We start from the raw sequence: 11,872 nt of genomic DNA on the forward strand, positions 1-11,872 counted from the left end.
CATACATAAGACATCTGGCCCCATTTTTGCCAGCTAGAAATCACACATGGCAAGGGAGGGGGTTTTTTAATCTTACCAGGAAGTCCAGAATGTCTTTCAGAAAGGCATTTGGTTTAGACACAATTTATTGATTCAGTTAAATTTTGTGTTCCAAAAAGTATTTTCATATAGGTGTTACATTAGACATTCTAGTGATCCCTTGAAATTCAGACAGCCATGAATAAGAAATTTTTAACAACTTGAAACAGTTGCCCAAAGCTGTTGAAACAGACCTCTTGCAGTATTATGTTTTATTGTAATACATGCTGGGACAGTAGTCACTGTCCACCAAAGAAAAGGGGAAAACTGCATACAGAAAGAGAAAAGAGTCAGAAAGCAGTGAGCTGAGCTGCACGGAAAACCTTCCCTTACTTGTGGCATACTGTGGTGTTTAAGTCCATCTTAATTTGACATGACTTGCCAGGATTTGACAGACCTTAACATGCACACTTAATATTTTGATGTACGTACTTGCATATCATGTTTCCATCCTAAAAGATGAAATTTTAAAGATTTTAAAGAGGCAGGCTGTCAGACTGCTTTGGGGAGAAGGAAGGAACAGGAAAAAAAAAAAAACCACACTTTATTTGGAATAGATTTATATTTATCTTCCCATCTTTATCTTCTAGGTTGCTGCCATTCAGGCACTCCTACCTTCTCTTCCAAACTTTGTTGGCTTTCAGAAATACTGCTTCCTCAGTATTCAGAAATACTTCCCTGCTATGAATTATTTCCAGTCAATGTGCTCAATACGGGACGCATTCAAAGTGTCATTGAATTTTGTCAAGCTCAATTCATATGTAAATATATATATATGCATTTAAGTTTGTAGGTATGCTATTTCCCAATAATTCTTTCCATCATAGCCTAATTGTACTAATTCTCACAATCATTCTTGCTATTTAACACAAGCAATTACACACACATCTGAAATGCTAACTTTTAGGAAAAAATAGTGCTTTTTTTTTTTTTTAAACAGATTCAAGAATTTTTTCTTTAGTTGTCTTTGATCTTAAGCAGATTAAATTTAGGGTTCATTATTACTGCTACTAAGCCTCATGACCTCTTGCGGCTTTTCAAAGCAAATTCTGCTTCAAAGTTTCAGTTCATCTTTGAATAGTATTCTGAAATATTAGCCCAGATTAAAAGATTAAAAATTAACCAGGCAGAATTAACTTTATTTCCTACCAAAAAAAATTAAATTGTTATAACAGACTTTAACAGGCTACCTAAGTTTTCATTCTAGCACAGATTTCATGGTTTGTATTTGACCTCCTCTATTTGCAGAAATATAGAAAAGTATTTGGACATTTAGTCTTAGAGCACAAGCATCTAGTAGTCATGAAGCACAGGACTCATTTACTTACTTCCCCCAAACTTCAAACAAGCTATTCCTTCAACTAGTCGCTTGCTTTTACTTATTTACACAATTTAGCTTTAAGTGTTAGAGATTAGAGAGTCCTCAATTACTTAATCAAAATGCTCCTCTTCATAGGATGAGGATTTGAAAAGAGGCAATTTGATTCTTTCTTTAAGAAGCTTGTAACTTGTCCAATTTGCTTTTAAGTCCTCTTGTAAACTAGAAGAAATGTTTTTCCCCTCAAAAAATCCCAGTTTAATCTTCTCACTGCTACTCTACCTTACAGCCTTGCTTAAGGTAACCTTCTAATCCTCTAATCTCAGTATGTTTTCCAAACAGAAATTTCATTTAATTTTCTTATGGAGTGCCTATCTCAACAACAAAAGCACAGCGCACTAGAAGATACACACCCTTCCAGCTTATGTCTGGGAAAATGAAGTGTCAATTTACTTTTTAGGAGGCACGTCAATATTCCAAAGTTAGTACAGACATACAGAAACAGTTGAAGTACAAGGCAGGTGGGATAGTACATATTTAATGGGGAGTAGGGAAAAATGAACAGATATGATTTTAGCTCATTGCCACAAGACTTCTTGCAGAAAAGAAGTGCAATGCAAGTCCCAGAGAAAGTACCCACCAAAAAAAGGATCCTATACTACTTGTTTTGATAAAGAACACTTCTTCGTATTTTGCTGTAGTTACAGAATCCCTCTGACACACCATACAAAAAACATGGTTCAAGAACACCTGCATGGCGCAGGTTCAGTCGTCTCAAGAGTATCTCGCATTACAAGAAGCTGCACAAGCAATTCTTGTACTGAAACGATAGTGACGAATTGCTATTACCAATTGTCCAGGACCAGGTTCTAAGACAGTTCACGGGAGATTCAGTTAAGCAACAAAAGCACTCCAAGTTGCTAAAAAAAGCCATTAGTGCTCTCCTTAAGATTTTTCTAGTAGCCTCCCCCTCCTCATGTACAGATCTCAAAAACAAGCCAACCCACAGAACAGCCCTTTGGTCTGCCCTAAGGCTAGTAAGGGATACAGCAGCCACCTCGTTACACACGCGGGCCCTATAACATAGCGGTAAGCACAACTCCACATTGCACTGAACTTGACTAGCAGTCGTCCAGCTTCTCTGCAGTGAATGGGAAAAATAAATATTTTTGTGCTATGGCCTTATCCCCCAGTGTTCTTTGTGCTTCATCTCTGTGAAATTTCCTCCTTCGAGGTTACCTAGTATTATAGCACCCCTTGAATTTAGCGTCTTTGGAAGAGCAGCAAAACTAAAGTATACTGCGGTCAGGACTACGGAATAACTGATATTAAAGTACTGAACTGTTTCCTAATCTCTGGTCTGGATCAAATCATGAGGTGATTCCACTTTTATTGGGTCTCTGCAAAGGTTTCCCACAAGACAGTCACTAAGGACTATTTGACACCTCTCTAGTACAGTCTTGCCTTTCCTTCTGCTTCATGATCAGCTCATGGACCGTATTGTCTGTAAGTTATCGATCTGCTCACTGTGTTGGCAATCTCATAAAAAGCTAAGTACACCATCACATCTCATCATGTCTTGGCATTCAAGCATTTGTGAAATACAGCTGTTCATCTCCACATCTATTTAAAAGGCACGCCGCCCTGATAGTTTGCCAGTTTGCCTCATTCTTCACTTGGGAACGTAGAGTTTGTCCTTCACCTCTGAAGGAAGCCTTCCCTCAGACTACGTGCTGCTCTGCACCTCTAAGGTCTTTTGCTCCCTTAAAAAGTTTGAGGAAGAAAGTTTAACTAAAGCACAGGCTGTTATATCTTGTTTTAAATGAAGCCCTCTTCTCTGATAAAAATCCCCCGTAGTCCAAGACTTTTTCCAATCCTACTCAATTCTCTTTCCTTAACCCATTTTCTCAGCAAGTCCATGTCCTCAGAAAGCATATCTATTGTGCTGTGCTTTTGACTGAGCTCGCAGATGATCACTTACACATAGCTACTAAAAATAGCTTCTTCAAATTAGCATTAAGAAAGCAAGAGTATTTCAAGAATCTCTTCAAGAAACTCTCTCAGATAATATACACATTCCATAGCATTTTCTCTCCCATCTCTTACTGGCAGACAGGACATACTTTGGATATGCTTCTCAACTTTATCCTCATACCTTTATTTAGGGAGTGTTTAAGACTGAGATGCTCAGATATGACGAGGTTAATATCTAAGATAATTGGAAGGAATAAAATCAAAAAGCACCAATAGAGCAGAAAAGCGTGGCTTACATGCTTTCAGCTTGCTGCAAGAGAATCAACCGGCGTCTAGAGAGTCTACAAATATGACCAGAACTATTTGCTTCTTGACTTGTGTTTTAATGCAACACTGCTCCATTCAGATTTATTCGGGCCTGTCTAAAAATCTCAGAATTCCTGGAGCTATGTTCTTAGTGCAGTGCATTAAAAGTTATGTAGGAGGGTTGAAAACTAAGAACAAGCATGTTTTCTGCTGTATTACCTGTTGCATTTAAAATACAATGTACAACCAGTATCAGATTGCTTTAAAATTTACATGAAAAATTCCATTTAGTGAATCTATATGTTCGCTGCAGTTTAGTATTTTAGAGAATACTTATGATAATTGTAAAGTTACAGAAAACCAATTGCAAAATATACTGTAGAAAATAACTGTATTTGCATACTCAATATAATCTTGGATTTATGTATTTGCTTGCTACCTGATTTCTGCCTACATATCCACGTCAAAGAAAATCTTCATTTCCAAGCATTTTATGTACCTGAGGCAGCTTAACCCCCCCCACACACACACTTTTGTATTTAAAGGCAAAGCCTCTACCACACAGCTCAAAGGTCTGCCAAACTGGCATATTTTTTGACCTTTCAAATTCTGTGTTTCCCAGGAATCTGTGTACTAGGTAACTAATGAGTAGGGGGTTGGAAGGTGCAAGCAGGGGGTGCTAAACCCTTCCGGGCCCCCTCTAATCCCTTCTGCATCATCCATAACACCAGTCTTTCATAGCATCACCGGGCAGCTAAAGCCTTCTGACATTTTTAAACAGTTGGCTTCAGCTTCTCAAAGGACTGGTAAAGAAAGAGCATGGAGCAATCATACAGAGAAGATCTGTTAAGTATTGGGAAAACCGAAGAATGATGTGTAAGGGAATCATTTTCTTGAAACAAATCCCTAGGGAACCTTATGTGAGAAATTTCTTCACAGCACTTAAGTTGTTTACTATAATTAGAACTAAGACTGAAGACTACTACTAAACAGTGAAAAGCTCCCCACCTTATTAGAGCTCGTTTAAATCGTCTTTCTTGATATTAGCGTGCTCTGACTGCATTCAGTACCTCAAAGGGCAAGATATCGACTCATAAGGAGGGGAGTATTTTGCCATCTTTGTTACTCCACTCTTCAGGCATCCCACTAACTTAGTCCTGACTGCAGCTGTACGTGCCAACAGCAAATAAAACTGGAATTGAAATCTAAAGTCATCTCAACCCAATGTTGCCGTGGAATTATCAGCTAAGGACTTGTAGTATCTACTGTAAATCAGCAAAAATGACCAAGAGTAACTCCTGTATCCACAAGCATAAGTCAACTAAATTCTGAAATGCATAAGTAGATTTCCATGTATTAGAGCTCACAAATAAAGAGATACTTAAACATTCAGCACGCCTGCCTCTACAGAGTGAGCTATTTCAGCAACTTAGAGTCAAATTTGTAAGAGCGGCAGGAGCAAGAACGCAAGTTTACAGTTAATGTTATAAGGCTTTTGACATAAAATTCATTTTTTATTTAATTTATTCTTCCCCAAGAAAGGAGCTTTCCACCTCTGAAGTTGGCTAGTAGACACGCACTTCCTCTGAAGTGGTGAAGTGAGAGAAAGAAGACATGAATGCTACAGTAATACATTCATTCATCCAAAATTAACATGTTGGTCTGCAATAAATAATATTACTGTATTACTAACATGTTCCCACTTTCAGTTGATATTTCAGAGAAGCTCAATTTCTTTGCAGCTATATCCTTAGAGCTAGGAAAACAGTGGGTTGTCTGCATCTTTTTTTTAAATCATATTTATTTTGCAAGACTGAAGTTATTAGAAAGGCAGAAGAAGGATTTATTCTAAGAACCAATTTTGATAGTTGATAGTTTAAACACTAAGTTCACTTTCTCCTGAAGATAAGCTGTTTTTAAAGGTTAGCTAAACAGCAAGAGCTGTATGCAAAAAAAAAAAAAAAAAAAAGGGCAGGAAAACTATCCCACCCTTAAACTTCAATAGTAACATTAACTGAGCAGAAGGATTTTGAGATTATGAAAATTGGTTTGCATTTATTACTGCACACTGACTTACTTGTGTTAACGCTTCTTAAAAGGTACAAGAGAAATGGTAGTATAGCTGCGGTAAGCCAAGTTTAAGCAAGGCAAGGTTTCCCGTCACTAACACCTTTTCTTCCCACTCCACAATTAACTTCTCTCAGCGCGCCCAGCTAATTAACAAACTCCAAGCAGAAATACAGAGAAGCACGGACTGGGAACAGTTATTTCAAGCCTGAATAAGCTCCACAAGGTATCACTCTGTTCAATACGAACCTTCCTGCCCCTCTCCCTAAGATGGGTGCAGGGTGCCACATCTCTTTCAGGAGCAGCAAGTAAAGGATTTCATACCATGCTTGGGTTTTTGGGGTGGTTTGTCTGTTCAGCTGTTGAGAACGAGTTGACCATTGAATAAAATGATAACAAACCATATCAGTTAAGCATTTTTGCAAAGAATTTCAACACAGGAAAAAATATTTACACATCAGTGGTTTGTGGGAGGGTTGCTGCTTTACTTCGGTTACAGCCAGCTAATCCGAGAAAGGGACAAGGAAATAAACTGGAGGTTAACCATTAACAACAGACAGGTACATGGCATTTTACACCTACCTCTTGGACAAGGTCAGCTACTTCTAATTCCAATTCAGAATTTGGTTTTGCTCTTTAAATCACACCGCTGGCATCTTTTATGCCCTATACTTCAGTATACTAATATGACCTTGCCTACTATCCCTGACGTAGTATCAGAGACTTACTGCACTACTCACAGAGCATAAGATCAGGCTTAAAGTATTTCAGAATTACTTGTTTACAGGTTTTTGGAGACTGAATGGACACTGTCACTGGGCTTCTATTCAAGTCCGTTGTTTTCTTTAAAAGGAAAACTGAAGTTTCCAAGTGGAATTCCATTTATTTCATTTCAGCTTTTCAGGGAAAAAAATCTCCCAGATTTTTTTTTCTTTTTTGGGGGGGAGGGGGGTGTAAGTAGAGATGTTTCGGAAAAAGAAACATTAATACTCAAAGATTAGCTGTATATTCTTGTTCCAAATTAAAGGTTTCATCAGAAAGGGTTTTCTCACCATTTCCTAAGAGGGCTGAATTTTGTTTCCAAATATTCTCCCATTCAAGTTTGTCCAGAAGCTGCTCATCTGAGATTTGTTCCTATATAATTGGTTTTATAGGAAGCCAAGAAAAGCACAGTGACTTTTACAATTCCATGATAAGGATATAATTAGAATATGATCAGCTGATAAGTTTGAAAAATCATCAGCTGGAGGTGTTAATTCCATAGACAAGAATCAACACTCTTCATAGAGGATTCAAGCAGACGAAGGGAAGAGGAAAAGATCCACTATACACGTGCACGCACTCCTCCTAAGCGGGCCCTTTGTTTTCATAGTCTGTCTTACAGCAAGTGTTATTTATTGGTTTAGAATTTTCCAAAAGATACTTGCAGGTGTTAATAATACAGCTAAATCACAACTGAAAAAGGGAAAAGAATATAGTTAAATCATCCTAGTTTAAGTTAGATCACTGTACCAGGATGATGGGTTTTCAAAAAAAAAAAAAAAAAAAAAACACACAGATGGTTAGTCAAGACTTCTCATTCACAACTAGAATAACCATATACATATTTGTAACAAATACAGAACCTTTAAGAAGAGTGCATCTATTTGAGTCCCAAGCAAAGTTTATAGCAAGTTTAATAATTAATGTGAAAGAAATTTCAAGTTACAAGCTTGTATTTTACTCCCTCAAAACATGTATATTGAAAATTCACATTCTTTCTTAACATCAAACATGAACCATAACACTTTTAGATATTTTCAACAGCTTGTAAGTAGTCTCAGATCCTTCAGTTATGCTTGAGGAAAAGAGGAAAAACCCACCCCAAACTACAGGAAAATATGACCATGTAAACACAGTACAGTCTGCCAGACTCGGAGCTCTGAGTCTCCATACACGGCCTTAACAGAAGGAGTCTTCACAACGCATTCTCAGACGTAGCCTCACTAAATAAAGGGCTGTTCCACACTACACTGTAGATTTCCCTTCTAAAATAAAGTTCTAAATCCCCATCTGAGGAGTCTCACGGTCCAGAGAAAGTACGTAGTGAAAGTTATGGCAAAGTCCCTCGATGTTTCAGCACTCCAGTTGCAACTTCCAGGCAACGCAGCAGTTTGACACAGACCAAAAAGGAGACCCGTTTCCCTGCTGTCACTTCCACTCTCCTCATTACCAGTAAGCACCCTCCTGCCCATCATATTGCTTCCTAGAGACCCTCAAACCCTCAGATGAGGGTCTAAAAGCAGTCTCTTAAATTAAGAAGTTACAGCATTAACTGTTTTAACCATGTTTTCACTGTAAGTCATTTTACTTGTTAACAAAATAAGAGAAGTATTTGCCTAGTGTGTACTGCCTGCTGACACCTCCCACGCCAGCAGAGGCTCTGTGGCTTAGTCAAGGACACTAAACACTGCCAGCGTCAAAGTAGACAGACCTTCCCTCCCCCCATCCATCAGCATAGCCATACCACCCTTTAAGTTAACTTCATCAGCATAAGGGCTCTCCTGTATATTTAGCAGTATTAAAGACCATGAAGACTAAGCCATGCCTCAAAGCGAAACAGTTGCATCGAAAGAACATAAGTGGCATGTCAACCAGATGGCTCTCCTTCACTGCAGTTTAACAATGTCAGCTTTAACTTAAGTCACTTGAAAAAAAGTTCTGCTCAGTTTTTGTTCACACATACAGCTGAAACATCACCCACACCATCGAACAGCGAGAGAACCAACTGTGAGAGAACATCAGCACTCCCGGATCACAAAACCACAAGCCCTTGTAAAGTCTAGGGTCTTGAATAAGAGGCCAGAAGTTTTGGCAAACATAAATCTTGTGATGTCAATTTGAGGAGTGAGGCAGGCACACATACCTAGAATATTCGGGAGGCGTCTCATGATTTATGATTCATATCAGATTAAGAAACCTAATCCAAAAGTCTCCTCCCTGATCTGTGAAAATCCTGTTTGGTAATGCACCTGTCAATAAAAACAAAGGATTTCAAAGGTACTTACCTAGTTGCTGGTATGCATTCATTTAATAGATGAAAACCAATATGGTTACACTAGTTTTCCCAATCTTTTTTAGCCTGGCATTACTGCTCAAAGATTTATCAAAGGGAACAGTGAGAAGCGTGAGGAACTAGTTCAGCAGGAGGGTCTCATTCCTTTTTTTCTGCCTCACAGAAAACGGTGAGAATTCAGTATCTTCAATACTATGGCTCTTTTATTGATATATGCACACACCCCCCTATACTTAAAACCAGTAACATTAATAAATCCATGCTTCTGATCTGCATAGGACTCCTTGCCAGGAGCTAAGCAAAGCATAAACAAAGTAGCCTAACAAAGTAGCCTACAAGTGAAGTCCAGATCAAGACTTGATGTTATAAGGCGTTTAAAGCATGGTAAAACAAAGTATGTTTCCCCTACACTGAAAAAGTACACTGTGCACAGCTAAGTTCTAATAGCTACTTATGTTGCCAAAATGATTCATGGTTTTTAGGCAGGTGACTCATTAGTGCTTTCACTTTTGAGAAAAAACACCAGAGATCCTGTAAACACAGGCAGACAGCCTTCAAACTAGGGCAAATCTCAGCCTTTGAGTAAAATAAATATTTGCCAATTCTTTGCTTAAATTTAAAAGAAAAAAGAAAAGTTCTTTCCATGAGTCAAAGAGGCCAGAAACACACCTTTCAAAATTACCAAGTTTCTGAACATGCCTTTAGGGCTGAGGAAGGAAGGGAGAGTGCTACAAAGCTTATTTTAAGCTCTTTAAATTGAGACCTTCTATCGCATAAAGTGATATTTTCCAAGGTTTGCCAGTCTTATCTGTTCCAATTTGTAGGTGCGTACAAATTAATTTGAATAGTCACTGCAGGACGGGATAAAATCAAGGCTTCCAAAAACAAGTACAGACACAGTTAAATTATAGCCTTTGATGGACTATTCAATATGCCAATGAACACAAGTTGTGACTTCTTTTTTTTTTTTTTTTTAAATGTAGCGGTGACTCACAGAGCACTCTATTTACTCATTTCCAATCAGTGAGCTTCCTTATAAATGGACAAACGTAATAAAATTGTCAGCTTCAAGAATACCCAGCTTTGTCTTCACAAAATGAAGAGTTACTAGTCAAAGAACACTGCCTAGGAGAGAACAGTGCTTCTTAGGTTTACTTTCAACACACTAAGGTATTTCATTTCACAGGACGAGAACCAGCTTTTAAAGCCATCCGCAAAACCAGGCAGAGTAGGAAAAGCAAAACAGAAAGTCACTGAAATAGGAGAGTGTGACTGGAACAACCAAGGCTGTCAAAAAGACGAAAAGACTCCAACATCATCTTACTTTATTAATCAGTGTCAAGCTGAGTAGGAATCAGGTTTATAGGGGCTGAAAATTTAAAGGTGTGCTAAGGACAAAAATCCTGCTCAACAGCACGCAAAGGCAAAGCCTCCGTGAAGTTAACGGACTACAGGAAATCACAGCAATGGCTACACGAATAGATGCTTTTAATTTAAAGCTCTCAAACCACAAGCTACAGAATTAGTTTGCTAGTTTGTTTTTGTTATTCTGGGTGAAGTAAAAACTTTTCATGCTTATGCAGATAAGAGCTCACTTTTAGATTTGTTAAAAATACGGATTTCACTGTTGAGCAGTATTGTTTGCTAGCTTAACATCAAGCATCTTTTAAAATAGTTTAAGAACATTGCCAGAACTTTAATGAGAAAAAAGCTGCTGCACAAAAGTGTAGCGAGTCACATTAGCCTGAGATAGACTGCAGCATTATCCAAGAGATGCAAACAAATTGACCTGGCAGGAGAGAAGCATTAACATGACTGACACGCAAAGATGTAACATAAGAATGACCAACATTAAAGACAAATCCTTTTGATAAACAGACACACGGTAGCATTTGATGTTACATATAAAGTTATTCCAGTCTTTTAAAAGCTTGTGAAGACGCATCGTAGTCAAATAACCAACCTGACCTTATACAGGTGTATGTATCCCACCTGATCCCAATTTTAGAAAGCTGTAAGCAATATCCATTCAACCAGCTGGTTATTTCACCAAAGTACAGCAGTTTAAAGTGTTCTTAACATATTATATTCAGGTGCATGGCAGTTCCTTATCTGCAAGGAACCAGTGTTACTCAAAACACGCTAGTTTCCAAGGATGACAATCCAGTTGATCAATCTAGCTGACCTTTTGTGACAGCCACCCAGATAGGACGTTATAATCCGCTCCTGCTGCAAAGTTTCAGTTCAAGAACTTGCATACATAAAAACAAACAAACAAGACTGACTGTACCGACATTTTTTGCTCTCATTATCCTCTCTGTGGCCTGTAATTAACCTAAGTAGCCCTCCTCTGTAGTTTTTATTTCCTGCAGCCACTGCAGGACGCGTCTCACGAGAACAGCTTACAAGAGACACACGCGTCTACTCGGTATCTCCTAAGAGGGAGACCTCAAAGACACATGTTCAAGGATGCGGGCGACCAGGAGCCGAGAGGCATCACTCGCATAAAGCTGACAGCAGCACAAGATGGCCCTCCTTATTAAAGGATGCTCCAGTGCGGGTGACCCGCCGTATTTCAGCACCGAACTACTCCAAGACAGAGGAGCTGGCAGCGGCAGCCTGTCCAGCAGGAGAATAAAGACATCACAGAGGAAAAAGAGAGCCGCTAAGCCCAAAGTTCCTAAGGCATTTTTCCTTTTTCCTCCCTTTTTCCCCCCCCCGCCGCTCGCCCCCTCCGGGGCAGGTCGCCCAGCAGCCGCTGCCGCCCCTCCACCGAGGCACCGGCCGGGCCGGTCCCGGCCCGCTCTGCCCGGCCGCCGGCGCACCCAGCCGCTCACCGGCTCTCAGCTGCAGGCTGCCGTCCCGCCGGCTGCACCACAGCGCCCGCTCCCCGCTCTGCAGGATGTAGTGGTCCTTGGCTTGGAACAGCTCCATCCTCGCGCCGCGCCGCCGCCGCCCTCCTCTTCCTCCTCCTCCTTCCCGTCCGTGCCGGCGCCGGCGCTCCCGCCGCTCCGCAGCCCCCGGCGCCCCGCCGCGCCGCCTCCCGCGCGCGCGCACACGGCCGGCGAGGGGAG

General features: G+C 39.9%; 1 protein-coding gene across 2 annotated transcripts in view; it reads right to left on the reverse strand.

The window, feature by feature from the left end:
- The window catches only part of INPP5F (inositol polyphosphate-5-phosphatase F), a 50,544-nt gene extending 38,717 nt beyond the window's left edge, over positions 1-11,827 (reverse strand). Inside the window, exon 1 of one of the 2 annotated variants that reach the window (XM_068951576.1) lies at positions 11,636-11,827. In XM_068951576.1, coding sequence (XP_068807677.1) covers positions 11,636-11,732 — 97 coding nt within the window. In that variant the 5' untranslated portion in view covers positions 11,733-11,827. Of the gene's footprint in view, positions 1-8,790; positions 8,867-11,635 lie in introns of those variants that run through there. The other variant, XM_068951578.1, reaches the window with a different exon arrangement.
- Positions 11,828-11,872: the final 45 nt, after the last annotated feature.

The sequence above is a fragment of the Struthio camelus genome, chromosome 7, assembly GCF_040807025.1.
Source record: "Struthio camelus isolate bStrCam1 chromosome 7, bStrCam1.hap1, whole genome shotgun sequence".
Taxonomy (NCBI): domain Eukaryota; kingdom Metazoa; phylum Chordata; class Aves; order Struthioniformes; family Struthionidae; genus Struthio; species Struthio camelus.